General features: G+C 36.5%; 2 protein-coding genes across 13 annotated transcripts in view; both read left to right on the top strand.

Annotated features, from left to right (window-relative positions):
- LOC149086538 (S1 RNA-binding domain-containing protein 1) overlaps positions 1 to 17411 on the top strand; it is a 542948-nt gene that overhangs the window by 89432 nt on the left and 436105 nt on the right. For 7 of the 12 annotated variants that reach the window (XM_089256006.1, XM_089256008.1, XM_089256015.1 and 4 more), the window contains one exon: positions 6607 to 6803. The exons of 4 other annotated variants lie outside the window; for them this stretch is intronic. In XM_089256006.1, the coding sequence (XP_089112132.1) occupies positions 6607 to 6803 (197 nt within the window). Of the gene's footprint in view, positions 1 to 6606; positions 6804 to 11323; positions 11438 to 17411 lie in introns of those variants that run through there. One more of the 12 variants, XM_089256017.1, reaches the window with a different exon arrangement.
- On the top strand, positions 9711 to 11667 carry LOC149086539 (uncharacterized). Its single transcript, XM_089256019.1, has 3 exons — positions 9711 to 10099; positions 10953 to 11070; positions 11303 to 11667. The coding sequence occupies exons 1-3, from the start codon at positions 9986 to 9988 to the stop codon at positions 11446 to 11448; spliced, it is 378 nt and encodes a 125-aa protein (XP_089112145.1). The 5' UTR covers positions 9711 to 9985; the 3' UTR covers positions 11449 to 11667.

Here is a 17411-nt window from a genome sequence, read left to right on the forward strand (position 1 = left end):
GAAATACGGGACAATGTCAATTATCACTTAGTGTTGCCAAAAGTAAGCGAAGTCGCTAACTCGTGCTAAAATCACAGAAAATTCGCCAATCACAGGAAATAAAGCACTACTTGAAATTGCAATGAATTTTTAAAAAAAAACATGACAAATGTGTGAGATGAATATTCTTGTTTGTATCTTGTTTGTAATAAGGCTTTTTGGATCACATGGATATTTCTCTCTCTTTGGAGTGACATACAAATCATAGACAAGGTAACCAATATGGCGACTTCCTGCACAACTCATGAAAGACATAAATCAAAATTAAAGAAAGTAGAAATGAATTGTTTTTTTTGATGGGTGCTAGATATTTCAAAAATTTTCTTGAAGCTCAAGTTATTGATTTGCTTGCTTTTGTTTCAAAAAATGCTTGCTTAAAGCTGTGGAATTTCTTAAATGTAATTTATGGGCCCATAATTAATTTCAAAACATCCTGAACTATATGGAGTGATGCAATTATATAGTTTAAGAAAATGCAGAGACATATATTAATTTTCATTTTCGTGCTTGAGAAGATACAAATAAAATATTGAAATCAACATTATTGCAGGAATATCCAACTCAGAAGTTGGTCTGGCTAATTATTTTATATTTAATTTTCTGGGCTTCATATTTCTAAGCGAACTAAATATTTCGAAAATATAGGATAATCTATTTTTTACTTTTTAATTTATTTTTGACATTTTTCATAAATTTTGTAAAATATTCACTGTAATTTCTTTATTCCTGTAACTTTGTATAACATTTTTTTCTGATGCTTCTTTGAGCTTATATCTGTATGTGAAGCTCTGTATATATATTTTTTTCTAATATTGTATTTTTTTATTTTTTCATTGTCTTTTTTTTCGTCTAACATGTTTTTGAGAAGGTGGGCATCGGGGAAAAAGGGTTTGCATTTTTGATGAATTTAGGCATAGCCACCCTTCAGAAATGCCTACACTTTTCGAACCATGCATGGGGTGTCCCCTGATGAAGACCCACTACATAGGTTCTATTTCACTCTCATAAAATTCAATTTTTTCCCCTTTTTCTTAGAAGAATTCTTTTTTGTATATATATATTTTTGAAAGAACAAGTGAGCAGCACTAGCACTTTTGTCATTCAAAAGATATATTTTTTCACTACATCTTCATTTTTTATCTTCATTTCTCTTGTATTTTTATCCTATTATATATATATGGGGATATTTTTTGTAAAAAAAGTACATATGCACTAAGAAATATAAAAAAATAATCTGCTTTTTTTTGCATGGTGATTTTTTAATTGCATATTTTCTCATTATTTTGTACATATTTCTGACTTTTTGACTTTTCCAGATTTCTAGTGCTATTCTGCGGTGTTTAATGCGTATTTTGGTATTTCCGTTGCACATTTTCTATTTTAAGTGCTTATTTTTGCATTTTTAATTCCATATTTGCATATTTTTAGAGCATATTTTGTCACTTTTTTAGTGCATACAATCCAGGCTCTATTGATAGCTTGGTCAGAGACAGCATAGTCATCAGGCTACGGACACGCGGGAGAGTTTTCCCGCTGGTGGCAAACCTGTTTTCTAGCAACTTTTACCCCCTGGTCACACGAGAGCGTATTTCGGACGTGAACGCAAGTTTTGTGACGTCACAGTACCAGCTCCTTATTGGTTGTCTGTCATAAGTGCCTTATGACCATTACGCCATTATTATGACAGACAGACGCTGCCCCTTCACAAAGTGTCCAGCCCAGTTGACCCGGCCAACGTCCGAAATTCGAGCTTTCACCGGCCCCTATATATAGATCCTTATATATCCCTATATCGATTCCTATGATTCTGGGTCATCGACGCATTGGCGTGTTTTTTCTGATAATTATGGACATTTATAATTTAGTTGTAAAGATTAAAAAACTGTGGTTATTTGTGAAATACCAATTACATAGCAGTGAAATATGGTAGAACAGGTCAATAAGATACTCGCGAACTGTGTCACAAGATGCTCAGAGATGTCACGTGTTCAATACCCTCTTTTGTCCTTCACAGTGCTTTTTCTGATACAAGGAACTATTGCAAAAACAGCACCACGATGATCAAACAGCACATTGCTATTGAAGAAAGTGTGCACACCAAACGTTTGGCATTCAAACCCCTCTCGGTGAGAAACAAAAAAGCCGTTTGGGATCGGCTGTGAACTGTATAAGTATTTGTCTAATTAGTTTATTGAAAATAAGAAAAATGAATGTGGAGGAGAAAAAATATTAAATGAGCATGTTTTTTGTTATCCTGAAGCTATATGCATAACTACGATGACCATATGAAAAAACAAAAAAAAAAACGGACATTTTTCCATTGATCCATTATTGCTCATGTTAAAATAACGAATTCACGATTTAAAAATTTCAAAGTGAGTTTTTTCAGAAAGCTTGACAAAATTAACATTTTTATTAAAAGAATGATATAACTAAATATTATGAAAAATAATACTGCCCCGTAAAATATGGATCATATGGTCACACTATGTGTAACTCACAAATATATATATTTTTGACACTTTTATCTACTGCAAGTGAGGATTCTTGTTTTGCAGAGTGAATGCAGACTTTTAGGACACCCTGTATATTGAAGAAATATTCAAAATTTGTTAAGGGTTCAGCGGAATAGCCTCGTTGCCATCAAGGTTTCCGCGTGGGCTTTCACGTTGGAAAGCCCTGCCCTACAGAGCCACTTTAATGATCTCTAAATGTTTCCGGGCCGCTTAAGTGCTCTGGAACTGTGCCACGCATAACTCAAGTGATTCTTAATTATGCCACGGATCACTTAAGCATTCTGGGAATATTCAGCAGGTAACTTGAGAGATATTAAACATATCTCTCAAGTTCTACATAAAGTAAAACGTTCTCTCTGCAATTCTACATTATGTAGAACCGCACTGGGGACCGCTTAAGTGCTCTAAAACAGTGCAACATGTCACTCAAGGGATCTCTAAATGTGCCACATATCGTTTAAGTGTTCTGTAACTGTGTGTCACGGGTTACTTAGGCGATCTTTGAGACCTTCCTCAGTGATCTGAAAATCTGTCACAGGCCACTTAAATGCTCTCGAATTTTGCCAATGGTCATTTAAGCAATTTGTAAATGTGCCACTTAGTTCATTTTTACAAAATTAGGTTTGAGGGGGGCAAGCCACATCGGATAAACTTCAAGGTCGCATTTAGTCCACGGGTGAAGGGTTTACCATGTATGGCTTAAAGGGTGGATCGCAATGAATTTTTTAAAGAGAAATTTTGAGTTCTTACCCTTCAAATAGCATTGAAATTAACAGAAATCAATTATAATAACATATAAAAAGGTATTTTAATTTTTGTTAAAATATTTTTTTGTATTAAAAATATTTTTTTCATCTGGGAGGAGGGAGGCGCACAAGCTCCCTATGCCCCCCTCCCGCATACGTTTCTGATCCCATCACTATGCGTTAGGAGGTAGGGGGCAGTGATGACGAAATTTTGCTTACTTTTGCTGACGGAGGGTCAAAAATAGCTAAAAATTTGCTTACCTAATACTTGAACGGCCCCTAATATAAAAATAATATTAGGATAAAAATATATTTATTAAAGATTAATAATTAATAGAATAATTAGATTTGTGTGGGAAACAAAGGTTTCATTATTCTTGAGACTCCAAACCTCAATTATTCACAAAAATAGAGGGGGGGGAGGGGCATCTCTTTTTCGGGGGTAAGTTCATGACAACCCCTTCTTCGCGAAAACAAAGTCTGGTGTTGTGAAGTCCTGTGAAACAGAAAACTGGGTGTTCAATCACCCTGAGCTCCCCCCACTCTGACAGAACTCTCCTTGGCCGTGATTTTTGGTGCACCCCAGGGCACAATATCTCAAAAAACATGAAAAGATGGGGGGGGTGGCACTTCATAGTAAATTTATAATTTAAAAAACTAAAAAAAAACCAATTTGATTCAGAACCTCCCCCCCCCCCCTTTTTTACCCGGGCTAATGTCCTGTCTGTCTTTTTCTCTTCTATAATCTTAACCTAAAGTGAATTAAATTATTAAAATGTAAATTGTTTTTCAATTCATTTTTTTATTGTAAAATATTCGACAGATCTTTAAACACATTTAATGATGGGGTGATCTACTACTTTTAAATCACCTACTTTTAAACGAGGTACAAAGATTGGCGCCATGTATCAAAAAGGTTACAATATTCAAAATAAAATAATCACAGTAATAGGGGAGTTTATTAGGCATCTTAAAACAGTCTAAGTATTATTCTATTATTTTAGATTGCACACCAGACATCAGTCATGAAAAACAAATTACTGTGGTTTTCGATTTATTTATTTGAATACAGTAACGAAAAACGTTGAGATCAGAAAAAAATTATTTTTTTTTGTTCCATTACTGATACAACAGGACGATGATTAACAACGTTCTTGTTGAAATTTTTAGAGGAGTTAGATATTGACATTAGTAATATGCGGGGCCAAGGCTATGACAAGAGCTAATATGAAAGGCAAAAATATTGGATTACAGAGAAGAATTTTCGATATTAATCCCAGAGAATTTTATGTCCCGTGTGCAGTCGCCACAGTGGCGGTCGGCTGAAGTTCGTTTTCTGTGGTTTCCAACTTCAAGGCACGAATGCGAGCCGATCTCCCCTTTAAAAAGTCTCACCGCAGAGAGCAACAGGCCTACAAACAGTACAAATGTAATTCAATCATAACACATCACTCACTTTACTTCTGAAATATAGATGGCAGCACTGAAAAATCAAACACAACACTACATGCGCACTCTGAATTTTAAGTACACACACAGTTACACTTCCGGTACAACTCACTAGGTAGTAAATTGCCCATAGATGGTGATAGACCTGCGTTGTGCTCGGTATAAAAGAAAGAAGTCCCATGCGCACAGCCCATAGTCTCAATTTAGTTGTAAATGATGCTGCAAAAAGTTCATTGGAAGTCACTAATTTTTTCTGAAATTGGAAGAAATATATGAATTTTTTGCGGCATTAATGTCGTGATGGCAAATATTAAAAAAAGAAGTGCGCACTCTTACTGTAAAACCTTTATCCGATGCGCGATGGGAACGATTTAATTTGGAAAAAAATTATGATTATTTTTTATATACCACGATTCAAATAAGGAATGATACAAAAAACTTAGCTCATTCTCTACTTTTGAAAATAAAGTCATATAAATTTATCTGTTCATTAGTAATGTGGTACAATATCCTGTTAAAAATTAATGTTTTAAGCAAATGTATGCACAAAAATCTAGTACAATACTATCGGAAATTATTAAAATATTGGAAGAGGTGAAAGTATTTTTGAATGAATGTAGAATGTAGAAATGGTTCGCACCTGGGCAGCAGGTAATCTCGAGCTGCCCCTGGTGCCGGCTCTGCCATACTTTCGCTGTCTCTTGCCCGGCTAGACCTAATGGCAGCAGCAGAAAAGCACTCACAGAAGCTTCTGAACACGCCAGATTTGAAATGACTTCACTCTGTTTGGTTTTTTTCTTCTCTTCTGGTTCAAACTCATTTTACCACATTTATTGTTTTAATATTATTGTTTAACAAAGATATACAATCATGTCCAATCATCTCCAAGTCATAACAACAATAATGCTCTTGCATGTGTGTCTAGCCTTTATAATAGCTAGTTGTGTGATAATCCCACCCTTTCTTTGGGCGTGATGTCATCATTTTATTGGAGCTGTCACCAAACATGCCAAGTTTGTTGTCAGTTTAACAAGATTTACAGAGAAATGCATTAAGGGCTATTTGTAGGTGAAAAATTACGTAGTGAATGGTGAATATAATGACTATTTATATAATTTTCATAGTAATATATTAGTGACTGGCTTAATTAAAGCTTTCAAAATACTATATATTTGTACAGTCAGACCCTATTGTAGTGCACACTCCTCTTTCATGGAGAGAGAAAGAGTGCAGAGCTTGACTTGAGGGGCTCTTAATTTTCTGAACCTTTTCATCCATCGCTCCCTTCTTCAGAATTTTTTTCTCATTCCCTCAACTCAAGCCTACCTATAGGATCCTATGTTACACTCGTCGTTTCTACCTGCCACTGGACTTTTCCATTGCCTTCTTTGGGCAACATTGGGCTAGCTCATGAACAGGAACCACCATTTGTTGAATAGATTGTCCTTGGGGAAGACAAGGGGACTTGAGTTGCTCGAGGATGATGTTCAAGAACTAGTGGTAAATCATGATAAGGAGTAGACCCTAGATGGATCTCCTTTGCATGCAACAGTTTATGGACGGTATATAGTCTGAGGAAGAGAGAAGCAAAAAGTCCATTATTTCAAATAAGGTTAGAGGGATGTAGAATATATGTGTAAAATTTTGTAAAAAAGAACCAATCGGATAAAGCTGTGGCAAATCAAGCAATGAATCTGTAAAGTGAAATACAAACATATAGCTATCTTGAACTCGTGCCTGTTTTTTTCCCCTCAAAAAATTAATTAAAAGTTGACAGTTTTCAAGTATAGCATGCCAGTGTATTGAAATATTGGTGGTTTTATAAATTTTTGTTTTGATTTTTTTTGTACGTTTAGATCATCAAAAATGAGCTGCAAGATGCAGAAATAGTTGCTAATGCTACAAACATATCTATTCCTTATGCAAAAAATATCTTGAAGCTGTTGAATGAAGATTGTACAGTTCCATTCATTGTTAGATATCGAAGTGAAATGTCTGGAAATTTGCCAGCTGAAAAAATTAGAGAAGTTGAGATTACCTCTGCAAACATAAAGTAAGGCATTTTCCCATATTGTGTTTGGTTTTTTAAGTTCTATTTAATTGTCTAAACCAGAGTTTCCCAACCTTTTGAAGTTTGCGACACCATTGGGAATAACATTAAAAACTTGGGACACCCTTCCTTGAAAACAGAATGAAGTTTACTACAACAAAAATCATCAAGTAAAAATACATCATTAGAGTTTTGTTCGATTAATCATTAAAGTGAAAGTTGTGATTGATGCTTAGAGAACAGATACTTGAAATTAGACTTTACAGCTGGCAACGGAACACGTAAATTGTTCTCAAGGTCTTGCAGTCTATTTCTTGACAGATGGCAGCACTACACATAGCAAGTATTACACAGAAATAAGCTTCACGTTAGATTCATGGCACATACACGCAGATTCCAGCATGTACAAATTCGTTAGAAATAACATAGAGGAATGTGTACGAGGTGCACACATGTACAGTTGAGAATTAGTTTAACCGCTTATATCCCTCTTTGGGACAGAGTAGGAGCCGTGTTGTGGTTTGGAGGTCGAGTATTAGTAGTAGTCTATTTCTGGTTTTGTATTTTGTTATCAGTGTAGCAGAGAAGGCTTGCTCGCATAGATATGATGTTCAAAAGGGCATAAGTGCATTAATTGCTTTTTTCATTAGATTACTCCTCTCTCAGTCCAAGCCAAAAAGCAGCTACACCAATGCCTCACTTTTGGTGAACTTACCTCGGAGTGTGGGATTGGCACAAAGATCAATAAATTCACCTCGTTCACGAGCAGGGAAATCTATATCCTTCGCACTGTCTGTGAAATCAAATGGTGAGACAACCCAGTCAAAATTCTCAGTGGAAAGAGGTTCAAAGTACATATCTATTGCATCTCACAATCTTGATAAGTGTTGACAAATGACGTTTTATCAGCTTTTCTTAAGTTGTGTGGGTGTCACTCTCTGGTATTACTTTGAAGGTTTCAGTGGTTCTCAACCTTTTTTTGACTCGCGGAGCCCTTTCTAGTAAAAAAATTATATGGCGGAGCCCCGTAGGCCCATTTCTGAATTATTCATCAAAGTTACTGATTTATTTTTACTATTTGAAAATATTTATAATTATTTTTTTTTATTATCACAAAAAATGAGTAACTTTGCCTGGTTTTAATTTACACAAAAATTGCCACGTTTTTAAGACAAATAAATCACACTGGTCGAATGGTCGACGCGTTTCGGCTCTTCAATGGAGAGCCGTCATCAGGACCTCGTGGTCAGAACTCACACGAATGAAGAGTGATGTTTACGTCTGGTCGTCCGAAGAGTTCGCCTTTGTATTTGCTGCGTCCGAGTGGTCTTTGGATGCGAATTGGGGAGCCATCTGTTGTAAAGTGTTGAAAGTTTTTTCACGACTGAGGTTAATAAAGCCTGTCCAAGCTGACGAAATAGGTGGTGTGTTTCTTCCATCATTAACGAGGAAATTCTGGCATGTTCTGATGAAATATCCCTCGAGAAAATTCAATTCCGAATTGTGTGTTGCTTTTTTAAAAACAAATGCTTTGTCAAAATCAAAATGAGAACACCGAAAGCATGTTGAGAAGGGACGGACGGATAATTCGGCTATTGCCCAACACTGCTGGCAACATTCACATCATTTTGATTTTGACAAAGCATTTGTTTTTAAAAAAGCAACACACAATTCGGAATTGAATTTTCTCGAGGGATATTTCATCAGAACATGCCAGAATTTCCTCGTTAATGATGGAAGAAACACACCACCTATTTCGTCAGCTTGGACAGGCTTTATTAACCTCAGTCGTGAAAAAACTTTCAACACTTTACAACAGATGGCTCCCCAATTCGCATCCAAAGACCACTCGGACGCAGCAAATACAAAGGCGAACTCTTCGGACGACCAGACGTAAACATCACTCTTCATTCGTGTGAGTTCTGACCACGAGGTCCTGATGACGGCTCTCCATTGAAGAGCCGAAACGCGTCGACCATTTGACCAGTGTGATTTATTTGTCTTAAAAACGTGGCAATTTTTGTGTAAATATTTTTTTTTATTTTACTGGTTTTTTTTTATTTTCCTCAAGTGGCTGTGGATCTCCTGGAGAGTACACAAGGAGCCCCAGTTGAGAACCGCTGCCCTATACCATAAAACTAGAAAGCTCATGAATCCTCTTCCCTTAGAGATTTTGTGTGCTGAATGGGGCCGTACATGGACAGTCAGACCTAACTCAGGCCAAAGCTCACATTGCTGACACTGCCACCAGATGGCGACTTATCCAATGAGTCTGTCTCGCATGAGAGTAATTAATTCCACTTAATTTATTTTAAGACCTTAAATGGACCGTAATCTTTTTTGACTTATCTCCATAATATCTTGCGGCACCCCTTAGACATTATTGTGGCCCCCTAGGGTGCCAGGGCACACCTGTTGGGAAACACTATCTAAACTGTATTTGATCCCAAATCAGGGGGTGTACCACCTATTGATTCTTAATAACCAATCATCCATATGTAAGAATCAGTTCATAAGAATCGAGCTCCAAATGCAACCACGGTGTGATTGTTAAAATTTATTCTTAAGGTCACGTGACGAGGAAAAGACAGAAAAATTCCCCTTTTGGGGAATTTTCCAACTGACCAATCACAGCTCTGCGAAATTTTAACAACTACTACTATTAATTTAAAGTTTGTATTTGCCTCATTAGCGGTGGCAACATCCATTCACTATCTGCACGTGCATTTTTGGTGTTTACGTTCTATTACTAGATTTGTGGTACGCATTGATAGAAAAATAGAGAGCAAAAGGAAGAGGAATTATAGGACGACTGCAGCTCATTTTGAGAAAATTGTGACGTTTATAGAGGCCTACAGGGAAATGGTGGGGGCAAGTTTTCCCTGTCCTTCACGAGAGACATGAGGAAGGACTGTGGGATGACCTTGCCCACATTCTGAACAGCATGCCTTACGGGCCCAAAAAAACAGGAAGGACTAGAAAAAAGTAAGTGTATTTCTTTCTGTCACATTTCCATAAATTACTAACTGCATAACTTCAGACTGTGATGTGGTTCGGAAAAAGTTACCCAATCTTTTTTTTCTTTTTTTCAGACGTGGGCCAGCTTCAAGTGTGAGATTTAAAAAAAAGCAGTGGCCTATCGGATAGAGGCATCACTGACGGGTGAGGGAGGGGTAGCAAGCTTGATGTCCCTCAACCATCTAGAGGAGAGGGTGGTTGCCCTGATGGGAGATGTGGTTGTGTACGGCGATGATGAAGAGAGAGCACCTAACTCTAGCAGTCGTTCACAGCAGCCCGCAGTTAGTATAATTTGTGTGATTGTTCTTAGTTTTAAAATTGTTAGATCTGCTGAAACATTACATACCATGTAAAGTTATACTTTTTTTTATACATTTATGTTTTTGAAATGAAACATGTTCGAGAGCCTGAACAGCAATGACTGTTGCTCCTACCTCATACTGATCATAGCTGTATGATGGGTTTGCAACATGAATTGTTCAGCATTCCAATTCGTGCCACTGAAGCCATTCCTGATACTGGTAATGGAAAAGCTACAAAGTGTAGAATTCAGTAATCACAAGTATGTGGTTATATTGAGCTATTGTATGATGAGAAATTGTAAATGTCAATTCCCTGCATTGAGCATGTTAATTCTCAATATACTGTATGCTATCACCAACTTTTTGAACACACCAAAACTATGTCGCCAACCAGTGCCGTCTTAATGCATGGGCCCACCTGGGCTTCTCTAGAGAAGAGGGGCCTCAGAAAAATTAGAAGTGGTTGAATTTTTTGAGAATTTGTCAGGTAGGGCCTCAGAAAAAAGACCGCACTGTCCCCCAACATATATTTATGAGCAACAAACAGAGCATTCTTAATGCAATTTGATGTTCTCGTTCTGCCGGTATTCCTGGCAAAGAGCTCTAAATTGGGCCTGATGATTAAAAACAAAAAGTCAACATGCATGCAGCAGTATACCGTACATTGGGATTTTCAATATTCTTCCTATTATTTTCCTATTCTTCAATATGGAATGTTAAAGAATAGTTTCTTGCAAAGGGGATTATTCCATTTATGGAAATGATTCATTGTTTCGTATTGATAATAATTAATATGCGACAATGTTTAATATTTAAGTGCCTTTCTTTTCAGCCATCACAGTGTGCTACAGGCATATCCTCTGCGTATCCACCTCCTGGCAGTGATGAAGAGTACATTGATGTCAGCATTGTGCAGAGTATGTTGGCGAGCCCGACTCCAGCAGCTTTTGGTAAGAAGAAAAAAATTTCCCTTGTTTTCCCATGGAGAGATGGTTTTATTCTGCTTGAGAAAAATTTGCATTGCATTGTTTGTTGCATTGTCGTATGGATTACACAAAGCTCCCTTGGCCATGTGCAGTTGAAATAGGCACAAAATTACCCTATTTTTACTTTGCCTACCTATTTTAACATGTAGTACATAAATTACTTTAACTTAATGTACCAAATGAAATTATTTTTCAGAACCTGTGGCAAGCACATCATCGGCGCCTGTGATAAGCACTCTCAGACCTCTTCAAAGGTCGTTCACATTGCAGAAGCAACTGAAGAGGAAACGCAAAGAGGACGCTATCAATAAATTGATAGATTCTAAATCTGGTGAGTGCTGATGCCCAGAAAAGAACAGCCGAGGCTCTGCAAGCAGTTGCAGATGCAATCTGCAGCCAAGAGGAGAGTGTCGAAACAGGACTGCATGCTGTGGCAAATACTATGAATTCAGTTGCTGCAGCGCTGAACAGCATTGCCACAGCAATTGCGAATAAATGACCCTGCTTTTTTTTCATTTACAATTTTAGGGTTTTTTATCATATTTTTTCCTTTGATCTCGTGGAAAGATGTAAATAAAACTTTTTTTTAGAACCTTGAGTCTTTTTTTCTCAAAAACAAATTAAAGATAGTCATACGAATTAACGTATTGCAAAATACCGTGCCAATAAACAGCTTCTAATTAGTAAAAACTTCAAAACTTTAAAAATTTTAATTCAATTTCTTATGAAAAACTGACCCTCTGAACAACAGCAATAACCTACAAATAATGGCCACTAATGTGACAGTTGCTTGGAGATTTGGTAAGTTCCTGTTGTACAGTATGCTGCTGTTTAGCGATTATTTTTTTTTGAGACACCGATTTGGTGCTAGCTACTAGTTAGCACGGTGAATATGGATGCATGAATCATGCATCAAATTACATTTTTACTTCAAATTTTACGGAGTTAAAATGTCACTCAAATTTAGATAATCTATTTTTTGTATTACTGCTTCACTTATAGCAAAACAATATGCAAACATTTTGAAGTGGAGTGAAATTCTCTTCAATATATTTTAAGGCAGGGGTGGCCAACCATTTCTGTGGCTGTTAGATTATTTTCGATGCACATGCCACGCTACAAATTTTAAAATGAGGCTATACACACATCCCATTCTCTCCGTTTATGCAAAATATTTGACTGCCCTCTTATTTTCATAAAAATGTTCAGTTTGTCACTGTTTTTAGTTCTATATTTTTATTTTTTGATAAATTAGACTGTGGCAATGCAGATTGTGTTTGCGTGTGTATGGGTGGATGAGTTCAACTTACGTACACCCCGGAACCTGAGGACTCGGGTTGCTTGCCTCCCCTTCTCCAATAAAGTTTGTATGAGGGCTCAGCCATCACCACCTAGAGATAGAAGACACCTGCAGTGTTTGCCATAAACGTCATTGAGACTACCTAGCAAGTTTGCCACATTTTGAAACACAGCATCCTATTTCGTTTCTTATTTTTGCTTAGAATATACCCGATTGACTCACAAATACTGCATAGTGATTGGATACGAGGCATAGAAATTGCCAATTCTGAGCCCGATCATTTCTTTTTCTCGCAACGATGATACTGACATGAGCAGGGAATTTTTTTTCCCTGAATATTCTGAGAGATAATGGAGTACTTACTTGATGTCACAAGCAAAGTGTGAAGGCCTTCTATCTCTAGGTGGTGATATGGCTCAGCACCCTCCAAAGAGTTGATGGATGTCTCACATGCCGACACTCCTGAATCTCGTACATATGGTACGTCAAGCAACTATGCCCAAAGACGAAAAACCAAAAGGAAGTGCACCGAATACAAAGTCATCACATAATTTATTACTTTAAGAGTGCCTACCACACTGAGTATAGTTTTGGCATCCTGTAATGCATTCATAAGAAATTTATAGTGATATTTTTTCAGAGGTGAGGGAAAAAACTACCGTATATAATTGAGTTGCTAAATAGAGGAAAGAAAATACAAAAGAACTTGTATAAATTCTCAATACTGGTATTTGCAAATCCGCATTACCTGTGGCCTTGAAACTTATAATTTAGTTACCTACCAAATCATTTAACGAATGGACCCTAAAATGAAGCAATTATAAATATCAGTACTGATGGCAAAAAAAAATGTAACTTGCTAATCACACAGATCAGATGACTTTTACGAATAGTTAGTGTATTAAGAGAAAAAAATCAATCGTTGCCTGAATAAAGGTTACTAACAAAAATTTTATTCGTTGATTAATCGTTGACAAAATTTTGTTCATTGTGATGTTAAATGACAATTTCAGTGACGCTGTAAAATACATATGCAGATGCATTACACTATGCTCAAATAATGTCTGCCTTTAATTTTTGTTCATTATTTATCTACAAAAAATAAAACAAGCAATCGAGTTCGCTTATAAGATACCCCTTTGGTGATTAAGAAACTGGAGTTTCGCTGCATGTTGAACATTATTGGAATGTGTATTTTTGAGGATGCAATTTCTTTTATAAAGTGTCTCCTGAAATTTATCTCTAAACACCCATTCACGTAGGGTTCATTTCTTTGATTTTTCATGGCTGCTCTCATGATAATATATTGCAATGAAATATAATTTAATATTTATATAATACAATGATCATGATGGCTAAGATTCCATAAGCAGGATTGCGACAAATTTGGCAATTTTCAATTCTGTCAAAGTCTTTCCTTCTTGGTGACCTAGATTTTTTTGCTAACCGTAGCATCTGCAACATGGTGAAAATCAAGATGGCCGAAATAAAAAGAAATTTCGCACTCTTTTTTTGGCAAGAATATCATGAGAAAAAGGCTGGAACCAATGAAGAAAATATTGGCTGCAAGATTCACCAACCCATCACATTTGGGCTTCGAGTTCTTATTCTGGCAAATCCAACGCCAAACAAATTTCATGGTACGATTTATATTTGAAACCATGCTAGTGGCACATTTTGGGCAAAAAACTATATTTTTTGCAGGTATCACGCTGAAAAACTCTTTGGACTATACTTTTTCATAGATGAGCTGAAAATGCTCATCTGCCATTGAAACAAAACTTCTCAAGCAAAGGGTACATGATGACAAACTGGGCTTCGAGTCAGTAATGATGAACACTATATAATGAGACGTAAGACACTGGTAAAAATAGGAAATGGCGCAAAAGAAATTGATAATGGCAGCACGTTACCTTCAAAAAACGTTACTGTCACCAATGAAACATTTTGAAAGCTACAATGCCAAGGTGGGCGATATAAAATAATTTCCAAATTTGGTGCAACCCTGCTTATGGAATCTTAGCCATCACTATAGCACAGGAAAAACATAGCAAGCTTTATATTGTATTTCCTAATGATTCTACTTTCATTGCAAACCAATAACAAAAGAATGGGTCAGCTCCCTAGTAATTAATAAACAGCAAGACAATCTTGTTGGTTGAGTGTGAGAGAATTGAACCCACAAGCTACGAAAAATGTATCAAGTTCAGATGTAGGTTATCAGTAGATTCAAGTGTATTATTACACATTGCAAGGAAATGAATTGTCACCAGAAAAACATGTGCCAATCATGAGCATTCTGGCAATATTCAACATGCTCCACACAGCAGCGAGCTTCTGATTTGGAAAGCCTGAATTATGACCGACATGTATGTTATAAGTAAGATATGCTGCTATATGCAATACTACTATATACAAGGTATGCTAATACAAAACCGTATGTGTCATATCCAGGGTATGTTATAAATGTACTCGACTGTATCCCCACCAAATAAATGGAAAATCATATTTTGGCTGACTATAGTCGTAATTATCATGATTGGCTGGAGGCATCAATATTCAGAGGAGATTGGTATGACATCTCACATCTTAATTCCAAACCTAATGAACAAAAAAAAAAATCAGCCATTAACTTATAAAAGCAGTTTAACTGGGGTTAATAGAAGCAATAAGGAAATTAGCACATTGTATCAATGATGAGGCAAATGAAAGGAAATAAGCGATGAATAATTACATGGAAATGCATATCAATTCTCGCTAATCTGGCACATTTCAGCATTACATGATCATATATTCCCACAAAGCTACAACTACATACTTTGTCCGCTGAGGGCGAGCATGCATTTCACAGCCCAATATAATGTAACCGGGACCCACCTACTTGCAGCGGTGTTTGCCCACCACTTGCACTTGTGTTATTTTTTTAATATGTTGTATCCAAAGGCAGGTGCACTGGCCGAGCTCCCAGGTCAACAACTTCTGAAGGGTATTGAAAAACCATAACTTTGCACTTTTTTCTAGCATTTCCTCAATGTTTTTTCTTGCACCCTGGGCTTCATCTGACTAAAATCCACTTTTGGTTGTATCTTGTGTGATCCGCTAGTCATCTTGGCCAAAAAAACATTTCGTCTCATAAAAATGTTCTCTTTTCATCAACATAGTAATTGACAAGACACCACTGTAATAAACAGCAAACTTCTCACGCAAAGCCGATTCATGATTTATATATATATATATATATATATATATTTATTAATTTTTTTGCATTCAAGAGTTAAGAAGACATTTCCCAGACAGCTATACCAAACTTTTAAATAGTTTATCATGCAATTCGAGGCTTTTGTATAAAAGCAAAATAAGACAGAGATCTGTCTAAAACTCCAGATTAGTACAGAGAACATGCACACAAATAGGTGATCGCTTTTATATATATATACACAGATGATGCATGCAAATATTTAAAATTTACGCTTCAGTTAAGTGAAATTCATCTCGATGAATCGTTTTCTCAACCTTTCTGCGCCCCTACTTCTTGGGTGGGTAGAGGTTTCATCATCCGGTGGAGGCAGGTGATGATCATCATCCAGCGGCACATTGCACACAAAATCCATTTTCTCATCAATGCACATATTGTGCAACACCACGCATGCATTTATGATTTTTGATGCCGTTGTTGGCTTATACTTCGTGGTTCTGGCCATGCTTAAACACCTAAACCTTGACTTTAAAACACTGTTGCACCTTTCTATAATACACAGAGCAGAGGTATGGGCGGTGTTATAATCCCTTTCTGCGGCAGTTTGGGGATTGCAGACTGGTATCAAAAGCCAAGGTTCAAGGGGGTACCCGCTGTCACCTGAAAAGTAAATTATTTAATTACAATTCACAGAAATGGAAACAATAATGTATTTCTCAATATTAGTTGTGGTATGGTGGCATCATCGAGGATAATGGAGAAAAATAATACAAACCTAGAAAAATGCCTGCTTGATCAGAGTGAAGGTGTTCATCCTCTACCCTTCTCTGTATGACGTCATTCCTCCAAATGAAAGAGTCATGCGTACAGCCAGGATATCTAGCATTTACATGCAAGATCCTCATATCTGCATCACATATCTGTGAGAATACAAAAAAATATGCTGTGCTAAGATAAAGGTAAACCACGTAACTTCAACATAGTTTTGTGATTATTTTTATAGTAAGAAATTTTCAAAATCATATGGCTCACCAGCTCTGTGTTGATTGAGTGATAGAATTTTCTGTTCATATAGGCATGTTCAGGATATCTGCTATCAGTCAATGAAGGTGCCTCGATTCCTACGTGCGTGCAATCTATAGTGCCTATGACCCCAGGAAAACCCAATTCTTGCATGCATCTGAGCTGTAAGTTCGAATACTCAGATACTGCGGGGAACACAACATATTTGTCAAGCAGTAGGTCATTTATGGAGTTACTGACCGATTGTTGGCTAATGCAAAAATTCAAATCCTGGCTTAAACTTTTTTGGTAGGGCCCTGTTGCGTAGAACTGCAAAGCACCTGTAACAGTAAAAAAAAAGGTTTTTAATCAATTTTTCGGTGAAGAACCAAAAAGTTATAAACAATGTATCCCGCCTATAACACTTTTTAAAAACAATAAAAAGAAACATTGTAATCAGAGAAAAGTTTTAAATGTAGTTGGGACCATTAAAATAAGCGGAATTAAAAACTTTGTGGGAACGTCATATGCAATGCAGCCACTGTGTACATATACGTTAGGAATAATTTTATGCAAACATAAATGGTATGTGTACATAAATTTATATTTCTGTATGTGTTATATATACTGAGACGTTGTCTCAAATCTCCATAAGTTTTCGCTTCTGTACAAGCATTTCATATGGAGGCTATTTATATTACAAAAAAAGCTTGCAGATTTGTAATCACTTCGGTCATTGCCATAGTTATTGGAAATATTGGGGGATTACAAATATTTTGAAGGGGGCATCAATACATGGGGTCGTAA

Source organism: Pholcus phalangioides, unplaced genomic scaffold, assembly GCF_987345545.1.
Source record: "Pholcus phalangioides strain wild (caught in Gottingen) unplaced genomic scaffold, Ppha-v1.0 ptg000004l_1, whole genome shotgun sequence".
Classification (NCBI taxonomy): domain Eukaryota; kingdom Metazoa; phylum Arthropoda; class Arachnida; order Araneae; family Pholcidae; genus Pholcus; species Pholcus phalangioides.

Coding starts and splice junctions, on each gene's coding strand:
- LOC149086539 (XM_089256019.1), top strand. CDS start 9,986: ATGTCCCTCAACCATCTAGAGGAGAGGGTGGTTGCCCTGATGGGAGAT. Junction 10,100..10,952: donor GTCGTTCACAGCAGCCCGCA/GTTAGTATAATT, acceptor CTTTCTTTTCAG/CCATCACAGTGTGCTACAGG. Junction 11,071..11,302: donor CCCGACTCCAGCAGCTTTTG/GTAAGAAGAAAA, acceptor ATTATTTTTCAG/AACCTGTGGCAAGCACATCA.